General features: G+C 34.0%; 1 protein-coding gene across 3 annotated transcripts in view; it reads left to right on the top strand.

Annotated features, from left to right (window-relative positions):
* The window catches only part of LOC136027241 (kin of IRRE-like protein 2), a 202852-nt gene that overhangs the window by 155171 nt on the left and 25646 nt on the right, over window positions 1–22035 (top strand). For all 3 annotated transcript variants that reach the window (XM_065704307.1, XM_065704305.1, XM_065704306.1), the window contains 2 exons: window positions 870–1069; window positions 5293–5377. In XM_065704307.1, coding sequence (XP_065560379.1) covers window positions 870–1069; window positions 5293–5377 — 285 coding nt within the window. The remainder of the gene's footprint in view (window positions 1–869; window positions 1070–5292; window positions 5378–22035) is intronic.

Here is a 22035-nt window from a genome sequence, read left to right on the forward strand (position 1 = left end):
GGATAAAAATTTTATCTTATTTATTCAAAAAAAGAAACAGAAGAAACAAAGCAAGTACAAAAGTTTTAATTTGTTTTGAATACAATCAAAACTTAAATGTTGTGTTTAATCCACTGCCAATGAATAAGGAACAGATATAATTAAGTAACTTATTAATCTAAGTATCTATTTTATCTGCTTAAAGAACCTGTTGAATTGTAGGAAAAAGAGGAGAAACAATAACGTATACTCTTTGTTAGGACTAAAGGAAATTTCTTTGCTCCCTTCTGTCGAATAAAAAATTATAAGTCTCCTAAGACCCTCTTCCCACTCCCTAACAAAAGATTCTTGAGAATTTCAACTTGATCTCCAAGCCATTAAAAATTACGAGCATAAATGCACTCCTGTAAGTAATCAAACTGAAAGAATCGCTTTTACAATTAACTGCACTATAATTATATTTGAAGTAAGAGACTATTTTATTTATTTTATAATTATTAAAAACAGGATAATTTCTCTTGTTATTAGAAACTTACTTCCAAAAAGTAGTCGCTTCCGTCCCCCGTAGCATAACTTTACGTTATTGACAAGGTGTTACCAACACCTACCAATTATACAAAGTAAAATCAGAAGCTCTTCTAGTTTAATTGAGTTCTCGCCTAAAGATGACAATCACTTAGAAATTTAGCAACAGGTAAAAGTACGATCTTTATTAATACTGTATAATAATGGATTGATTTAAAGGCTTAAAGTTTAATTGATTTCAAAGAATCAGGATCTTTTGGGTTTCTTTGCTGGCTTGCATTAATAGCCGTCCAAGGGACTATACGATGAGAGTTGCTGCTATAGCATATCCTTTTAATGAAAATGTTTATAGTAAACTTTTTTAGACCCACCATCTGATGTATTAGTTTTTGGTGCTAATGATGGGAACCTTATTGTTCCCGTTGGCGGCTCCACTCGTCTAGAATGTCAAGCTGACGCAAAGCCCGCTCCTCTGTTTAAATGGTTTCAAAAGACTGAAGATGGCATGATTCCTCGTGGGGAAGGGAGATTCTTAGTACTTTCAAGCATGTCATACGAATATCAGGTAACCATGAACATTTTTATTCTTCTTCATTTGTTTTATTGTTTTGTGACTACACTTCAACTTTTCTTTTATTATGTATTTCTTAATACATTTTTTAGGCATTCTACCTAATCCCTCTTAGTACTGTTCTAAGGGAGTAAAAAAAATCTATTTCATTTTGTGTTTATATAAAGGTAGCGAAAACTCGGCTTTGTGGGCTTTTTTGGTTTCTCTCAGCTCGTTACAATCAGCAGCTTAAGCCTTCAAGCCTTTTCCTTTGCTCTGGTTGGCACCTTGATCGGACCTTTCAATGACTATTTTTTCAATGATTATTTTAATGAGTAGTACTCATGGTTCCAAGTCTGCTTCACAAATGTTTCACGTTTCTAGTTTGGGTAGTTTAGTCATGTATTCAGATCTGTTCATTGTAAAGACACATGGAAGAAAACATACGTCGAAAGGCTATATTATTTACTAGAAAGAGATATGCCTTCACTGGCTCTAGTTTTGGCTCTGCTTCTCTAAGCTTACTTCACGTCCTACAGTCAGTCACTTTGGTTGTCTGTATTCGTCTTACAATAGCCGTCCTCGGGCATTAGATCCTCAGAAATAACCACTCATTTTGCCTGGATGGTGTTAGAGCCTTTGACCTTTGCAATACGACCCTCGCATCATGTGATTCCAAGTTGATTTCTATGAAAAAAAATTCCATGTTTTTGGTCCATGTAGTGCCCATGGTTTCACAACTAGTTTACAAAGATTTCACAGCTTTTCAAGCGGGAGTAGTTTAGCTGTTTATCCCTGAGTCGAGTTAGGTTTTTCTTATTCAGGGGGGTGGGCAAATGAAGACTTTTCCGTCCCCTGCTATACCATCAATACTGTAAATATTACAATTTTTGGCCGAAAATATAACAATTTAAGCTTGTTTTGCAGTCTCGGGACGTGCCACCGGAGCGCTTGCCCCCTGTGGTACCCCTAGATCTGGCTCTGGTAAGAGTCCGTAGAAACCCACAGATGCTATATTTGTCAATTGTATATGGACATGTTGTTTTATTTACTCTGTTTATATATATATATATTGTGCAGCATGTATAAAAGGATATAAATTTAGGTTACGAAATAAAACGCAAATAGCATATCTGCATACATGTATTTTATTTTCCTTTGTTGAATGATATACTTTATCTAAAGTGAAATTTGAAATTAGCTGAATCGCATACATAACTATATGTACCGAAAGGCAAAAAAGATAAAAGAAAGACAAACTTCTAGAGTTAGCGTAGGGCTATTTCCAAAATGCCAAGTGGAGCTTAAAATTTTGTCTTATTTATTTCTGTTCAAGATCAATTTTCTGCCTAAAAGAATCCTAATAGCAATTATTTCTATTAGTTAGTCCATCCATCGATAGAAATAATTAAACCATCCATAGTTAGAAATAATTGCAATCCTGTTTAGAAACCATCGAACAAATAGTAATCCAATTAAAATGATTCTGTTGACCCGTGATGAAAAAATCCTTGTCATGAGATCTCACTTGACTTAAATGGGACTTCTTTTTTTTCATGGAAACAAACAGTAAAAATACACATTTCCTTCTTGCATTTTGCTGAAACTGCAGAGCTTAAATTGATTTGTCAAGAATCTAGAATCACCTTGAGATACTACCGATGTGAAGCAAAAATATTATCTAAGAATTTGTAACAAGCAGCTACTTGTTTTTAGAGTGGATTTTTATTCGATATAATTCCTTTCGGCTATTTTTTTTATTTATTTTCCTTATAAACGAATAAACTTACAAAATAGAAGTAATTTGTAATAAAATATTCTGTCTATTGATTTCTGCACTGAGAGGGGTGTAGCACGGAAGATGGTTTGGGCTCTTAAACCTCTGGAATCCTCCCTAAAAACATAAGCTGTATCTATTAATATGCATATATTGAATAGGGGACATGCAGTCATCTTTTCTTTTCAGGTTGAAGGTTGGCCTCTTCTAAAATCGAATTCAGTTGCCTCCAAAAACAGAATTATGACTGTGCCCCTGGTGCTGAATTATCACTAAGGCTTAATTGTTCTTAATTTTCCTTTGAGTTAAATAGAGTCACCCATTTTTTGAAAGCCTACGCGTAGTTAGCTGCCTCCTTTCCTGGTCAACATGTCTGCCTACTTAGCCTCTGAGTCTACTTTTAATACTTATGCGTCTTGTCTGTAACCATGTTTTTGCCTTCCTTGTACATGGATTGAACCAACGTGCAGCTCCTCAGTCTAACGCTGAGAATGTCCGAGGGTTACGGCACAATTTCTAACCGTTGAAAAAAGGGCCTTTTCAGGCAAAGATAAGAGACCAGATGGCATATTTTTTATTCTTTTAAACAATTTGCTTTTTGTATCTGTTATTTTATCACCAGGTTCAATTGTCATTTTGAGATAATTTATTAAAAGGCGTTCTCAAATTGCTCCAAGATGAAAATTAAATTGAATGAATTAGATTGATAACATAAGTAAATTGTGTAAAGACAGTGAATCTCTGTTTAAAAACACCAAATCTCTATTTTGTCTAAGAAGGCCATTAAAATTATCTAAACGTTAAGTTTTTAGCTGTATTTACAACATTTTTCAGAGCGAGGGACCTGGGGCGGGGGGGGGGGGAATTTGTTGAACAAAATGAACTATCTTTCCTTCTGGGTGAAGCAGATTCGTGCATGGCTTGAAAATGATAATATTCAGGAATTCAATCTTGGATCACATTACCTCAGTTACTACATTGCTTTTTTTTATTAAAGCTGTTTTTTTTTTAAAGTTTATATTGTTTTGTTATATTTCAATTCTCTAATTAAAATAATCAGAAGAATACATATAAAAAAAACCTGTGGGCCAAATGAATCAAAATTATATTCCTCCTTTTTTATTTTCTTAAGCAGCATGTAGTCAAGCACCAGGTGGATATTCTCACACTTTTTCTTAGTATTTTCCCTATTACGAAGATAACAAAGTACCCTGAATTAATGAGGATTAACTGCTAGGCAACACCTTGAATCTGTTAGACTATAAATTACATATGCCTTTCCTAATAACTGGCCATGTTATTAATGAAAAAGAAAAAACAAAAAAAGTAAATTCATCTTCTTGTCGGTATAGAATTGCTAGCATTGTATGTATCGAAAATGTGCAAACTGACGGAATATCGTTTTTGTTTACACCTGAAAGAGAACTTTGAAAGTATTAACCGTAAATAAGAAGAAAAAAGTGGAATTATCTATAATTTTATGACTATTCAATTCTTAAAAGCTTAAAACAATTTCTATAATTAAACTTTTATTCTAATATTTTGTATTCTTATTTTTTATTTTGTTTTTCAGATCTTTGATAAAAAATTGCTTTTTTTGCTATACTATTCACAAATGAAATAATAACAAGGTATAATAAGAGAGAAATCTTCGCATTCCCACCTCCCCTCCTCAATAAAATCATTTCCCCGAAACACATTAAAAGAGTCAAAAATTCAGGTATCTCTCCACTTACCACCCCCTTGGCTTAAGCGTAGTTATATATATATATATATATATATATATATATATATATATATATATATATATATATATATATATATATATATATATATATATATATATATATATATATATATATATATATATATATATATATATATATATATATATTTATGTAGAAAAAAAAGAATTCAAAGTTTTAGCGAGTGAGCACCCCCCTCAACAAACAAAACCTGAATTCACCACTGCTTATTCACAAATGAATCGATATAAAAAAGAGGATGCGACACTGGACTTTACAGTCCCTACCAGCAGTCCTGATCTTGCTTTCATGGCCCTTCAAACAGGAAGTGCAATGGGGTGGACAGCCATCCTGTACTTTCGCACAACCTTCCTGTTTACCTTCCCCAGATTTTTCCAGGTACCCATTCAGTGCTGGGTCGACTCTGGCTGAGGTAACAAAGTCTTGCCCCTCACCCCCGTTCCAAATCAAAAACCATTGACACCACGACTCAAACCCCTTACCTTACGGACAAAGGACTTTAGCAAATTTTAACTGTGGTTTTGAAAATGGCTATTGAATGGCTTCTCTAGAGTTCTTCTGCTATCGTGATTTTAATCATCTTAGTTGCATCCAGTTAAATTTATCCATTTCCAAGGTCCAGACTAATTGTTGCATAAAAGGGACAAAAATGGGATATATAGCATCATATTACATGACTCATTTAACTTTTTCAGGGAGAATATCATTGTTCAGCATCAAACATAATAAGTAATAGGGAAAGAAGTGCCATCAGCTCTTCGATTTCAGTAAAAATTACAGGTAAGCCCTTACGCTATAACAAACTTTTGAATTCATATTTGTTTGCCTTTTTAGCATTATTCTGTATTTTTTTACAAGTTAAATTTTACCCAAGTGATCATAGGCAGTGCAGTTGCGCTGCCTAAGTAAAGAGTGGAGTGACTTCCATGGATTATTTTTTTCTTTTCTCGAGTCCACTTTTCATGGAGGAAATGGTCTTAGAAACTTCGTAGGGGGTTCATTCGACTGGGAATTGAAAGTTCTAGTTCTTTTATAAGAATAGGTAGCGTTTGGATGACAGTCAAACCCTTTTCTGTACCCTTTTCTGCTACCCGTTCCCCCTCCAAGACATATATTTCAAATTTAGAGATAGTCATGTTATTCAAAATTGTATAAAGGCTCAACAAATGTGCCTCCAGGGCTGCCATAATCCCCACCCCCCAAGCTCTGCAGAAAGGAACGTAGAATACTCATGTTACTCGTTTCTTATGCATAGGTTTTGCAGCAGAAACCGAATAAAAAACTAGACAAATACTATTTTTATTGACCAGTAAGAAAAACAACGTAAAGTAAAAAATATAAATCAATTAAAAAAAAAAAATCCTAAAAATAAGTTTTTCAAGTAAAGTAACGGGCTATATTCAAGAAAAAATGGGCGTGAATATAGTTATATAATAATTCAAGTTAGAACGAAAAGAAATTACTACCAATGACTAAATGGAACCCCGAAACGGACAGAAATTACAATAAACAGTCAGGTTAAATCTGAAACGACAACTGTTAAGCTTGAAATCACCCTAAACAGGAATAGAGTTAACGCCATCCAAGCCTTCTTAGGCCCAGAACATCATTTGCGCTTTAATGAAACCTAAGGATATTTTAGCACTTTTTTTTAACATTAATACATCAAAATTGCTGGGACTTCCAGGAAAGATGATCTTTGTATATAAAACGATCAATGTACTTCCGTTATTTTTTTCCGTACTTTTGTCTATTTTGATGATTATTTTTTGTTGTTGCTCTTATTGATACTCAGATGGAAACTACATTTCTAAAATACATATTTTTTCAGTGAAATTCAAATAATGTTCAAGCCGTTTAGAGGGATTGAGAGGTAGGGACGGGGACAGATAGCATCAGTCTTCTTTCTAAACCTTTCTTTCTTGTGTTATTTGTTGATGCTGTGATGAAAAATGTACTGTTCGTAACAAAAATTGCTTCAGTTAAGTATAAATGATGCTTTGGTCTTTTAAAGGCTTAGGGGGCGCTAATCCTACTCCAGTTTGTGGTGATTTCTGTGCGTTTTAAGTCAAATTAATTATTCATTCAAAATCTGCTTGTACTGAGTCCCATTTATTAGATGATAATTAATTTCTGTTTATGGAATATAAAGTTTGCAAATTCATCTTCTTATAAACCTCTCTTAAATCTCAATCCAGTTTTACCTCCTTGCACATGCTTTACTTACTTGTGCACGGTTGTATGGAAAACTTCCAATTATCTTCCAATTTGCTATTTTGTATCTCGTTGCTGGTCCTTATACCTTCAATGTTCCGATAGCATAGGAATCCCTGACACGCCGCGTATTTAGTCAGATTTTAATCCTCTGGTGACATCTTCAAAAGAATGGAATGAACTTCTGGCTGTGGCACGAGGCTGTCACGCCTTTGGGAGCTTCAAACGTTTGATGGTTGGATTTTAAATTTTAATCTAATCTATTAATAGTTACTGATAATTTCATTTATTATATAGTTATTCTTTCTTATAGCTTGGGTATATTCTTATTATCATGACGCTTTGCGATATTTTTGTATTTTCATCCTTTATGACTTTCATATGAATTTTCTTTTTTATATTTGTATTGACTGATCTTTTCAAAATTAGTTTTTTTATTTTGAGTTATAAAAAGGTGGTGTTACACACACTCACACAAGTAGAATAAAATAGAACTTTATTATCAAGCAAACTCTCACAACATAAAAAACTGCCGTACTTGTAACCTTCAGTCAGCTAGCCTATATTGTATACAAAAAAAAACATGAGTACATAAGTGAAATATTAAAACATTGCCTACAGCGAGGAACCGAACTGACTTGTCAAGTAAAATAAGTAAAATGAATAAAAATGAGCACTTAAGTATACAAACAAGAGTACATAAGTAAAATGTGACTAAAATAAGTAAAAGTGAGTAATATAAGCAAAATAATTTAGGAAATATATTTGCATATCTCTAAAACCTTATAAAATGAAATTGAGCAAAGTTATGAAGCTGAAAACAATTTTGTTGTACTTCAATTAAACAGAAGATCTATTTTGCAAGGTTTCACTTTTAGAACACACATGTTTTTAAAGGTCATCAAAGGTCAGGGCCCTCTAGAGGGTGAAGGAGAGGAGGTAGTTGCTTCAAAATACCTTCCCGGGACTTACTTTAGTCTGTAGATTCATCCCTGAAAGTTTCATTTTCCTAAGCTAAACTCTTTCTGAGATAGCAAGAAGTCAATTACCTAGAATTTTACTAAAACTAACATATTAACAAAACAAATGACACATTAACGTGATGCATTACAAATTTAATTTATTTATAATTTCAACAAACGCTGGCACAAAGCTCTTTCTGTAATGCTCAGTTCTTGCGTTAATAGGGTTTAAAACCGAGATTTTTCGTGCTTTTGATCGGAATAAACGGGGCTTTGGAGGGTAATAAGGGGTTGGGAGTACACATTGAAAGCGTGGGTTACAACGCAGATTGTTCATCAATCAAACAGTTCGTGGTAACGAACTGTAGTAAGGAGCGAACCGGCTCAATAGTAACCAAAACTCTAAAAAATGGCATTTTAATGCTGATTTTAGATATATAAGTTTCATAAAGTTTAGTCTTACTCATCAAAAGTTACGAGCCTGAGAAAATTTGCGTTATTTTAGAAAACAGGGGGATACACCCCCTAAAAGTCATAGAATCTTATCGAACATCACACCGTCAGATTCAGCGTATCAGAGAACCCTACTGTAGAAGTTTCAAGCTCCTATCTACAAAAATGTGGAATTATTTATTTTTTGCCAGAAGGCAGATCACGGATGCGTGTTCATTTGTTTTTTTGTTTGTTTTTTTCCCCAGGGGTGATCGTATCGACCCAGTTGTCGTAGAATGTTGCGAGAGGACTCATTCTAACGGAAATGAAAAGTTCTAGTGCCCTTTTTAAGTGATCAAAAATATTGGAGGGCACCTAGGCCCCCTCCCACGCTAATTATTTTCACAAAGTCAACGGATCAAAATTCTGAGATAGCCATTTTATTCAGCGTAGTCGAAAACCTTATAAATATGTCTTTGGGGACGACTTACTCCGCCACAGTCCCCGTGGGAAGGGTTACAAGTTCAAAACTTTGACCAGTGCTTACATATAGTAATGGTTATTGGGAAGTGTACAGGCGTTTTCAGGAGGATTTTTTGGTTGGAGGCAGGGGTTGAGAAGAGGGGGATATGCTGGGGAAACTTCCCGTCGAGGAATTTGTCATGGGGGAAGAAAATTTCCATGAAGGGAGCGCATGATTTACTAGCATTACTTAAAAAAAACAATGAAAAAATAAATATGAAAAAGGATAAATATGAACAGAAATTACTCCGTATATGAAAGGGGCTTTTCCTTCTCAACGCCCCTCTCTTTACGCTATTTTTTTCTGTTTAAAAATGTAGAGTTAAGAGAAAGAGTCAAACTTTAGCGTAAAGAGCGGGGCGTTGAGAAGGAAAAGCCCCTTTCATATAAGGAGTATTTTTTGTTCGTTTTAAGTTTTAATGTCGCTCCTGACTTTCATTTTAAAATTTTTTTTTTTTTTTAATAAGTACAAGGATCGTCTCTTTAAGCCAATCTGCTGAGAAACTTTCATAGAGTTTAGGGAATATTGGTGTTAAGGTAATTTGTTGGACTCCTTAAAAATCTAATCTAACACCTTTTTTCTGTTTGGGTGTAATGTATCCTTTTTTCCAGCACTTAGGGAATGAACCACTTCTAGTTATTGTATTAAAATATTTGATAAAGGTTTCTGTAACTTATCATGAAATGCTATTACTAAATCAATTGCAATGTCAAGGGGAGATATTGAAGTTCTCTTTATTTTACGTATTTTCGCCTCAATATCAACAGGCTGTGCTACAGGGATATCCGAGGTGGTGCTGGGGGGGGGGTAATATTACATGTGAGAAAAAGGAGGGTTTGTACAATAGCGGCAAGGTGTTTATTGAATGATTTAGCTGTAGTTTCAGGGGAACATCAAGATTAAAGTCAGCATTTTTGACTGTTTTACCACTCATTTCTTTTTACTGTATTACATCACCGCTTCGGCCGTGCTTTAAAGAGTTCACTTACTTTATTACGGTAATACTGGGCCGAAGCTTTCCGAATCTGCTTTTTTCTTAGATTTCCTTAGTAGACTAGCTTCTTCAGTTTTTCCTTGGTGGAACAGTCTTAATTTTTGTCGTATTGAACTTTTTATTGCATCACTTATAGATAGATAGATAGATAGATAGATAAGTGTATTTCAAAAACCCGTGGGCCATATACACACAAAATATAAATAAATAACAGACAAGCAAGGAAATTAACAACAGTACGAACACGCACAAAAAAAAACAGAATTCAACGCAAAAAGTACCTAATCTAACTACAAAAGAAATTAATCATATAAAACTTTTTCTTCTTATTAAAGATTTTTCTATATATACTCCCACTCGAAATATTGTGGTTGGGTTACTATTTTGTAGAATACCTGGAAGCATCAAATTAATCCCATGCAAATAAATTTCCCGTAAATCCAAGAGCACCGGGCATTTCCGGAGAAAATGATCCAAGTCTTCATCATCATCTTTACAAAGAGGACAAAGATACCGCCTATCAGGACCAACTATCATTTTATTTTTGTCGAACGTTTTTTGCCTGTTCTGGATTGGAAGACAATTTGCCCTAAGCTGAATCCAACGACGTAGAATCATAGCCGGTAAATTAAGTTTAAAATAAACTTCCTCCCCAAAACTAGGTTTTGCCTGATTATAATGTTGTAGGGTTGTAGAATCAAGAACCAGCCCTTGCCAATGCTGAATTTCCTGACTCTCTAATATAAATCGTACCTGGCTTTCTAAATTTGCTGGTACATCGCGAGAGCAAAGACCATTATTCCATAAATAAGGCATTCCTACTTTTTCTAGTAATGATTTAATTTGGGATGGCCACGAGGTTTTTAAACCACATTTCAACATCTCTTCATATGCCACTCTTACTAGTCTATCTTCATTACTCTTAGTTAACTTCAACCAGAATCTAAGCATTAAAATATACCTACGTAGCTTTAAAGAAAACAGGCCCATATCACCTTTCAGAATCTGTGAATGAGTTGTCTGATGTAAACCAAACACTCTTTTATAATACTGGAGCTGTAGGGACTCCAGTTGCTGCACCGTTTCTCCACCCCATATCTCTGCTCCATATTCTATTACGGGTAAAATTTTTGTGTTAAATATTCTTTTATGCATTTTTAGGTTTTTGATCCCCATTATCGTCGGGTTTCTAAATATAGCTGACATGGCCACCCTACCTCTCTTAATTATTTCATCAACATGACTCCTTAGGCTTCCATTTTCCGATAAGATAAAGCCTAAATATTTTATTCTTATATACGGCTTATCCTTAGAACATCTTTTCTTTTTGACCAGTGGAAAATGAAGTAAATAATTATTAATAAGTTTTTTCTTGGAAAAGTTCGGCTTTCTTATTTGACTCGTCGGTAACAATCACATCTTCCCATTGCTCTTCTCAAAGTCACGTTCCAAAATTGAACAGACTACTATCAGTAATTCGTCGATTCTTAAATACATTAAATTTATACTTGCGGAAATGATCTTTTATCGGATTTAGCGAAAGCGTAAAATGGTAACTGTCACCAAGTGGGGGAGGGAATTGAGTCTTTGATAGAATGCATGCATGTTTGTACAAACAATACCAATTTATGCACAACCATACCGGTAGTTTCTCTCTTCACCAAAACAATCATCATGTTCATATTTATAAATGAAAATTATAGATTAGATATACAAATGTCAAACAGCGCCACTGCGCGTAAATAAAATAGAATTTGAACATCGACTCTCCGCACGCAAGTCATGGAAAGAGGAAAAAACAACGCAGTCATGGAAAGAGGAAAAAACAACGCAGTCATGGAAAGAGGAAAAAACATATACATATATATATATATACTAGCTGTTGGGGTGGCGCTTCGCGCCACCCCAACACCTAGTTGGTGGGGGCGCTTCGTGCCCCCCCCCAAGCCCCCCCCGCGCGCGTAAGTCGTTACGCGCCATATTAGTTACGCGCCATTGTAGTTGTGTCCCTATGTCCCACCTGTGAATATAGATAGATATATATATATATATATATATATATATATATATATATATATATATATATATATATATATATATATATATATATATATATATATATGTTTTTAACTACGTAAAACTTGCGAATATACAACATTCTTTGCTGTCCCATTGTCTGTGCATATAAATAGATTGTCAGGTTTACCGACTCTTGAACATGCAACATATAATGGTCCATGGGAAAACAATCCGTATTCAGATCTATACCTCATGATTCTAATGATTGCCCTTGAGCTTTGTTGATGGTGATTGCTAATCGACCATTCCCTGAGTCGCCATCGTCATTTATATATCCCCCTGTGCACCCCGGCGTCCCCTTTGTAGTTATGTCCCTGTGTCCCGGTCGTCATTTATATTCCCTGTGTCCCGGTCGTCATTTGTGTCCCGGTGTCCCAGTCTGTGATTTCTCTTTGAGCGTCCCGGGCGTCATTTATATTCCTTGTGTCCCGGTGTCCCGGTCGTCATTTATATCCCCCTGTGCCCCCGGCGTCCCCGTTGTAGTTGTGTCATTTATATTCCCTGTGTCCCGGTCATCATCCCGGTATACATTCGTTTTTGAATTGGTATATGATGAAATAAATTTTTAATTTTTTCCCTTTTTTTCCTTTTAGTTTTTTTTTATTGGTTTTGACCTTTTTTTTAGGTTTTTTAGTTTTTTTCTTTTTTCTTTTTAGTTTTTTTTTTTTAAGTTTTTATCTTTTTAGTTTTTTTATTTTTATTTATATTTTTTAGTTTTCTTTTTCTCCTTTATTTTTCAGTTTTTTTCCTTTTTTTAGTTTTTTTTTCTTTTTTAGTTCTTTTAGTTTTTACCTTTTTTAGTTTTTTTTTAGTTTTTTAGATGAAAATTTTTTTTAGTTTTTTACCTTTTTTTCTTTTTAGTTTTTTATTGGTTTTTACCTTTTTTTTTTAGCTTTTTTAGTTTTTTTCCGTTTTTTCTTTTTACTTTTTTTTTAGTTTTTATCTTTTTTATTTTTTTTTATTTTTATTCTTAATTTTATTAGTTTTCTTTTTCTCTTCTATTTTTCAGTTTTTTCCTTTTTTTTCTTTTTTTTTAGTTTTTAGTTTTTTAAGTTTTTTTCCTTTTTTTAGTTTCTTTAGTTTTTTTAGTTTTTCGGCTTTTTTATTAAATTTTTGTATTTTTCCCCTTTTATAGCGATGAATTATTTTTTTTGTATGGTAGTGATTTTCTTTATATCAGTAGAGCTTCTTCTCGATGTCACAAACTTTATGTTTTTAACTGTAAAAGAATGTGTTGTGGGATTGATTCGCAATTGGAACAACTGAAAACTAAATTATAAATTTAGATGTTTCTACTTTTTTTAAATATTGTAAATGGAAAGGACAAGATATATTAAGCATCACAGTAAAAAAAAAGTCATTAGAAATCTTCTGATTTTTAACTCCCTACCATTTAAGCTCCTTATATGTTCCCTTTTCCGTTTTAAAATCAAAGTTAATTTAAGATTATAGATACACTTTTGTTTCCATGACAATATTTTAGCTCATCTTGTGTATATTTTATAATTAATAAGACTTATTCATAAGCACCATAAGTGATTGGAAAGGGATTTAACGCCTTTAATAATGGCAATGTTCTAAACGAGTACGGGGAGCAGAATTAACCTTACCGTGGAAACTGATTAAAGGAAAGTAATTACAATTGTGCTTAAGGCTAATAGGCATCAGCTATTGAAAACTTTCTGACGTGACTTCTGAATCTTGGCCAAATCCGTTGAAATGTGTGTGTAAAGAATTTCAGGGGTCTATCTTGAACGGGAATTGCGAGTCCTAGTGTCATTGTAAGAACCGAAAGTGATAGGCGGCCATCTAAGCTTCCTTCCATGCTATCTTTCACCTGCAGGGCACATGATTGCTCAAGAGGCACCGCTTGAAAATTTTAGGGTAGCTGTTCTTATTGAACAGATGAAGGTATAAAAATTTGCCTTCGAAAGTAGAGTGGTACATGCAGTCCTGGGTGCAAGGGTCGAAGGCTTGTTATACATCCTTGACATCAGGATCTTAAAGATATTTTGGTTTTTCCAACGGCATTTCGGGGAGATAGCCCTAATCAATGCAAATGAATTATTTTAAATAAAGTATTTGTTTGCGGGTTGCATTAGAAGGTGCGAATGACTTGTTGGAATTTTGATCGCACAGAAATTTTATCTGAGTTGGATTTTATAAGTCAAGGATGTTGCCTCTTTTGTGTAAAAGAATAAATTATTCGAATGCCCTATTCTTGACTCAAGGGCTTATTGATAAACTTTAGGTGAAAGATAAGTATATATTAACTATACGACTTGAACATTAATAACAGGTTTAGTTCCGTATTTATAGTGCTCTATGCCTTTCTTCTCCCAGTACTTCAATAACACTGCTTTATGAGGATTCCTCGAGTAAAAAAAATGGCTCTAGAGTATCAGAAAAAGCCTATTTCTAACAGATATTTCGAGCTTCGGTATTTTTTATGAGTTTAAAGGGACTGGAGAGATACAAGGTTGGTTCCTTGCCATTTTTGCTCTGGTTTCCAACGTGACAAAATATAATTTGAGTTTTCCTTTTTAACTTTAAAAATTTTCCTTTTAAAAATTCAATTGAAACTGCAAGTTTTCCTTTTAAGTGAAAGTAAACGGTATTAAAACTCAAACTTGAGAGAACTTAGATTCCGTTCTCTTCAAGCCCCACCTGCTGCTTTAACATTTGCCAATGCTTCTGCAGCTTCGGTCTTAAGTTTTCCCTCCTTTGGTTGTTCTTTTTTCTTGCCCCGTCAAACCAATATCCAGTGGTTCTTTCGGTTTTAGCAATTACAAATGGGCTACTGAATGTGATAATAGATTTTTTTGAGGTTTTGCTTTTTTAAAAGTTTTAAATTGTGGAAGAAATATGACGTAAAATTTTGTATTTACCAATGTCAGTTTTCACAGTGGCGTTCAGCAGATTATCAAAGAGTAGTTCAGCAAAGCTATTTTATTAGCATATGCTGAAGTCCCGCCTCTCACTTTTTACGCTCAAGTTGACTTTTTCGCCCCAATACTTCAAGAAAAAATTCTGATACGATAGAAATCTGAGAGATTTTTTATTTTTTTCGCAATACCTCGAGAATTGAAAGGCTCATTTATTCGTGTTGTTTAGGCTATCAAATTTTCAGTTCAAACGTTTTGAACAGCAATCGGAAAATAAAACACTTGTCATCAAAAACTAGCTATATTAATTCTACTCTAAAAGGCTTTCAGTTAAGGACTAGCTAAAAATTATCGTAAACATTTGGGTTGAGCTCTTTTGGCGGCAAGAGGGCTCCTGAATGCTCAAAAAGTGCATTCTTAGACCTAAGTTTCCCGACTTTTAGTGAGGGGTGATTAATGAAGATTAATTAAGAGAGGCACGGGTATCCTTTTATCCTTTCTCAGTTTAAAGGATATATGGATTAAGTTTACATTGTGGATATTGAGGGGAGGGCAGCTCCCCTCTTCTTGCATATATATATATATATATATTGGGGACTCCAATATGGGGACTCCAATATGTCATAAGATCCTTTCTACGTCCCCATACTCTGAAAAAAAACCCTGCTTGGATGGTCTCATAATGGTTTTGGGGTGGATCTTCGACGAGATTACCTATTCAGAACCTTTACTGCAAATAACCTTGTAGGGTGTCGCCCCCCTCCCCCGAGTGTCGCCCCCCGAGGAGATTACAACCTAGTAAACGACACAACATTGCACTGGATCTTAACTAACGGATGAATCTTCTCGATATGTTGTTTTTTTTAATTTAATTCTAGGAAAATAGTCTGAAGTAAGTAAAAGATGTCTTAGGGAGGGAAGTTAGGAATGCAGCTAGGAGCATTAAAGGAAGCGCTTTAAACTTGGAATCAGAGAGAAGGTTTTTGCACAAGAAGTTCTGAGTGATATTTCCTACGAGAATAAAGGGAATGTACATAAAATAGAGAAGCTATAAAAGCGTGAATTGAGGAGATGTGAAAGGGAGTCTAGCGATAAAATTGCCAAGGATATGGAAGAAGCAGCCAGTTGATATAACAGTAATATATTTTATTAACATGTTTTGAAATTTAGAGGAAGCAGTGGGTCTAGACTTGTCCCCCTTAAGAATAAAAACGGAATCTCAATTAACGAAAAAAGGAAAGAGTTAAATGGAGAAGGTCAGAGCATTTTGAGAACGTTTTAAACCGTGATGAAGCTTAAGGAAATGATATAGAAAAGATAAAAAAATTTTGACAGTTTGACGGTGAAGGAAGTTGTTTTTTGCGACGAGGAGCTAGAGGCTAAAGGGATTGAAAAATGATTAGACTTCAGGTACTGATAGTCTGTAAATGAGTTTTTTCTTTAATATGGTAGCTACAAAGTTAGAGATACATTGCTGAAAATTATGATTATGAATTTTATAAAAGGAGATGTACCTAGTTATTCTAAAAGAATTTGAATCAAACACCTTAATAAGAAATGAGATAAAAAAGATCATGGTAATTACAGAGGTAGTAGCTTGATTTCTTTAGGAAGCAAATTGCATAGCATGATGGAACTTTTTAAGACTAAGAGACGCTGTATATGAGGGACGGATAGTGTTTTATGGATGGTTTGAGGAAAGGGAGAGGATGTGTCGACCAAATTTTCATTCTTAAACTAATAATTTTGAGAAGTATCGGAACCATTAGACCCCTTTGATCCTCAGTTTCAAAGATTATGAACAAAAATTTGACTTAGCTGATAGAAAAGCTTCAGTGAAGGTCCTATGCTTGTTTGGTATGCCTGATATGCATATTAAAGTGATGAGTGGTATGTACGAACATAAGGTTACTGTAGTAGAGGTAGAAAGTGAGGCTAATAGTTGGTTCAGTGTAGGATCAGGAGTTAAGCAGGGTTGTGTCCTGTCCCTGTTTATATGGATTACCTTGATAGATTTTTTCCTAACAGACACAGTAAAGGCTATGGGAGATCATAGTATAAAACGTAAAGGTAAAACTCTCATAGACTTAGATTATGCAGATGGTTTGAGTGACCCGGATAAAAAAGTTAGTGAAACAAATGAATTTTTAATGGTTTTGAGGGCCCGGGTGACTTAAATAAGCTGTTATGTACATCAAACAGTAAGCTGAACAAAAATGTAGGTCAGTCTTACTAAAAAGGTCTATAATGAAATAAAGATTAAGATGGCTAGACAACTTTTACGAATGAAGGATGACTGATTACAAAAGCCTGGGCAGTTTGGCCACCCGTAATGACCAAACGAAAAGCAAATCGTCTCCAAATGGGGCAGAAGATGTCGAAAGCAAGGATATAAAGGAAATATGAACTTAATGTTAAGGGGTAAAGAGTGAACCTTTGAATATATTGGGTGAGAGAAGAGTGTGTGCAGCTGTACCGGCCTCAGCCAGCCAGGTGCTGCAGCAAGCTAATAGTAGTAGTATAAAGAGTAGCAGTTGAGGGAGAGTGGTCAGCCCCTTCGTCTTTAGACTAGTCTGTGTTCCTTATAAGCTTATGAATACGAAAAAAGAAAAGAAGTGAAATCAGGTGATAGTAAAATCAACATTTTTTAATATGTTGGAGTTCTACAATAGAAAGACTCCATTGGTTTGATATTTACCACAGATCGAATCGCTCTTTTTATTAGGAGGGGGGTACCCTCTTTTTAGAACTCAAGTAGACTTTCTTCTAGAAATTACTTTTCGTGGGTGCTTTCAACATTGATAAAAGTTACATAATTGTTGTCATAACGCAAACGACCACTTAATTTTTCAATCTGCCCTAAAATGGATATTTTTATTTTTAATTTCTTTTTTACACTATTGTATGATTTATATGAAAACGGAAAATAAAAGTCCAGCGAAGGGTTAGATGATTAAAGCAAAATTATTTTTTTCTTCCTGGTAAAACTAAATGTATTTTCTTAAATAACTGCAATCTCTCGATCTTCTGTTGACTGCATAGCCATCTTAGGAATAATAAATTTTCTGTCAACTTTTCATTTTCTTTTTATAAGAATTATTTGTCTTGTACAAAAGACTCCATAGCTATTAAAACACAGCTATTAAGAGCTACTGACTTTCTAGTATACAAGTCTGTGACATATCTCGGTTTTAGAAATTAAATGTGTCTGGAAGAAGCTCAAAAACTTTCTTTATGATCCTGCTGGAACTGTATGAAAGGAAACTTAACTTTGAGCTCATTGTCCTGGAAAATATAAACACGAGACATGGCTAATAGAATGTCAGTTTAAAAATGTCTCTAGTTTGTATAATCCTCTATTATCCAGATTCAGTAGAATATTTAAATGAATCTCGAGGGAGAAAAGAGGAAGAAAGTATCCTATTGACGTTTGTTTTGGCCTTTAATCTTTCGGCTATAATGTACCATTCTATTAGTGATGCTATTAATGATTTCATGATAAAAATTTCTGGTCATAATTTTTTCGTTTTTTTTATAGTATAAAAAAATCTGAAATTTTTGATGTTTCCTGTCAACCTTTCAGAAGTATAGTAGTTAGTAAATGATAACCTTATTATATACTTTAGCAATAAAACACCCCTAGCACTCACCTTCCAAAAAGAGTGTGAATGATCTTGATGAAAATTGTACCTTCAAATTAAGCATATCAGAAATTCGTGCTTCACAGTTTTCAAGCTCTTCAAAAATGCAGAATTATGCATTTTTCCTGAAAAGAAAGACAACACAAGTGTGCTTATTTGTTTGTTTGCTTAGCCCCCCCCCCAGGGGTGATCGAATCAAACTAAGGGTCCTAGAATATTGGCAAAAGACTCATTTGGGCGGAACTTATAAGTTCTTTTTTTTTAGGTAGAACAAATATTGTGCAAAAGCAAAGTAATGTTTTTTTGCCATTTTGCGGCACAAAACAATTTTGGCCCAAAATATCAAATAAGCTATCAAGTAAAAGTTCTGAGATAGCCAATCGAATCAAAATTATTGAAAACTACATATTGAGCTTCCCAGTTTCGGAGGCAGTAATGTCGCGCGGTCGCAGATCCGTCCCTGGGCCTACCCAAAAAATAAGTACCTATACCTACTTTATATTTAGTAGGTATCCCTGATACCTACAAAAAATAAGTAGTTAAATAATACCCATTTATTTATTTGATGACCTTCTAATGATTCATCTGCTCTATGGAGAATTAAATAGATTTTAAATTGAAAAAGTTAAGTCAAATTAATTACATTAAAGTTAAATTAAGTTAATTAGAGAAGTTCTTAAAAAGAGGGTAATGAGCGATGTTAAAACTTAAAACAAATAGAAATTACAGGGCATTCCCCTTCTGAACCCACCACTCTTATGCTAAAGCTTTTTAGTGCTTCAAAATTACTCCTTTTTCATATTTAGTGGCCATTGTGTTTTAGCAGTCGTTTTTAAAGAATTGGGACAGCAAATATCTGTTCGTTTAGATTTAAATTTAAATTTTAACTTTTATTTAAAAATATCTTGTTTTTTTGTTTAATATGTATTTAGGCTGAGCTCTGGTTCAATTAATGGCTTATTGTGTTTTATGTTTTATATAAATATATATAAGGCTTATTGTGTCTTATATATATATATATATATATATATATATATATATATATATATATATATATATATATATATATATATATATATATATATATATATATATATATATATAGGAACTCATAGTCTTAATTAGGACTACAATATGATAAGTTTCAGTCTATGCTAAGCTTTATTCAGTAAAGTTTAATCTCAAACAGTCAATAAAAGTGGGACATCCTTGGCCTATACGAAGAAAGATATCCATTAGTAAAAGTTAATTTCTTGATTGACGTTATGTCCAAAACTAAAATTTAAACATGCTTATTTAAATGTTAATGATCTGCTATTACAGTCTCTGAATTGGAACGGCAATAAAACTTTGGAGTTTAGCCGTCAAAGGATATTTGAAGAACCATATTGATGAAGCTTAGTCTTTGTCAGAGGCTTAACAAATACTACAAATTCAAATACCATGCTTATAGAGCAAAATTAATGAAGCCAAATTATGCCTGAGATATTTGAATAACCATTTTGTATTCCATTTAAAGTATTCCTGCATTCCATTTTGCCTTCTAGAACTTGCGTCAAATATATCTTCATTATAGTTAATTCATTTAACTGATACTAACTTGAACAAGAGATTTCCTGAAAATTTAGCATATCACGCACTTAAAAATATTCTTTAAAAGAAACAGTTTTTAATAAAAAGAACATAATCGGTGGTAATTTTTCCTTCAATTAAAAAATATTCGCCCACCCGCATGCGTTTTATTTCAGAAACTCTTTACAATAGATATATTAAAAGTACATCCAAGTTGACCTTTGGCCAATTCCTCCTTTCTCTTTTACAGGCGATCGATAATTTTCGTATTTATTTTGCTAACTTCTTTGTTGAGCGAAGCTAAAATAACGAATTGAAATTTTGACTTGACAGACATTCTTCAAATACATCATTTAAATTACCACTGGAAAATATATTATCCGGTAGTTCGATTTCATTAAAGTTATTTTTGGGAAGATTTCCATTCCCCGGTTATAGGATGGAGTCCATCGGCTCCATAGGTCTTATGGAGCCGATGGACTCCATCCTATACCCGGGGAATGCAAAGTCCATCCGATGTACTTTGCAAAATCTTCCTATTCAGGATGGACCCGCATATTTCTTTCTAAGGAAATATGCTTGAAATGCTTACAAAGATGACTTTTTATTGACAATTGAAGTGTTTGACTGGGTTTGCTTCGGAGTTGAACTAGTGAACACTGTCGAGAATTACCTCCAGCAACTAAAATGCCAGCAAATGGCAAGTTTGGATTTGCAATCGAATGCAACAATTGACCCGTATTATGTAAGCCATACTTGGATAACATTGGTGTTTCGTCAAATGGGAAAACTTCCACTTGAGCCAATTCTAAAGCTTTATTTAAACCAGGTCTTATGCTGGAAATGGAATCTAAAGAAAGCAGAACTTTCAAGCCAAAGGTCTTGTGTGATGTTAGTCCAAATGGCAATACAGTCGATTCTATTCCTGTATAAGCCTGTATACAGCCTGTATATTCCTGTATACGTTTTACTTTACGATTCTTGCCTCACGATTTTGATGGCAAGGTTTTATAAACAAGTTTTTACAGGTATTGCCCGTCTATGAAAACACATGTTTTTCCAACATAATCAGAATTATTGACAACTTGTAAAATGTTATCTACAATTTCGAGTTGTTTTCCTTGCAGAAGCCGCTACATACTATCTACAGTAGCAGCTGACCTCACTAGAATTTAGAAAATACAGGTTTTGATCATATACACAGTGTCAGTGTTGTCCATTCTGTATTGTTCCATGCCCAAAAAGTAAAATTTCGATCTTCTATTGCCATCGTACTTAATTTGAATGCAATAATGCGATAATCACGCTCAATTGTAGTATTTCCAAATATATTAATTCGTATTGCTTGCCGAATAAAAGCCCTCGCAACTGATTTTTGAATCTTTCCCAAAGATCTTTTAGATTCGAGAATCTTTGGATTCTGAAAACGAGAATCTGTGCTAAGAGTATTCGTATTATTGCCAATTTTTGTTAGGGCATCAAACCACTATTTATCGTCGAATTCAAGACCATGTGCTAGGCATGCTTGTATGTATGTGGCATAAAGAATGTTATTAACAGTTTTGAGATCTTCAAAACTTGTTGTATTCTTCACAAGACAGAGAAATGATCGCAAATAGAATCAATCTGGATGAGCTACAAAAATTTAGGTGTTAAATTCGACCAATGACACGCAATGGACGGATTCTTGGTTCCCATATACTCGTTTTTCCAGCCCATTAAATGTATTAGGGCTATTCCCAATAACACAGAAGTTCCTGGTCTTTCATTTGTTTCAACGCCTTGTGTTGTCGAAAATACGCTTCCAATATGGAGCCATGTTGTCCAAAATTTACCAAATTTTCTTGAATTGGCTGATATCTTGCATTTGGTAGTGTCCCGGTGAACGAATATTTAAACCTTGAACGACATCTATCTTTTTTTTTGCATAATCGTAACTAAAAAGTTGTTAACATGTCTCAGTTGATGTAATGCAGCGTCCTTCCACATAGTTGTCTGCTTCATTGTAAGCCAAACACTGTTGATTTTTAACAATCGTTATTGAAGCGCAACCATCTCCTTTGTAGATATATTTATATAAATACTGTATCGGACCTATACTGCTAACATATTCGACCTTGAAATTTTTTGAGGATA

Source organism: Artemia franciscana, chromosome 5 (genome assembly GCF_032884065.1).
Source record: "Artemia franciscana chromosome 5, ASM3288406v1, whole genome shotgun sequence".
Taxonomy (NCBI): domain Eukaryota; kingdom Metazoa; phylum Arthropoda; class Branchiopoda; order Anostraca; family Artemiidae; genus Artemia; species Artemia franciscana.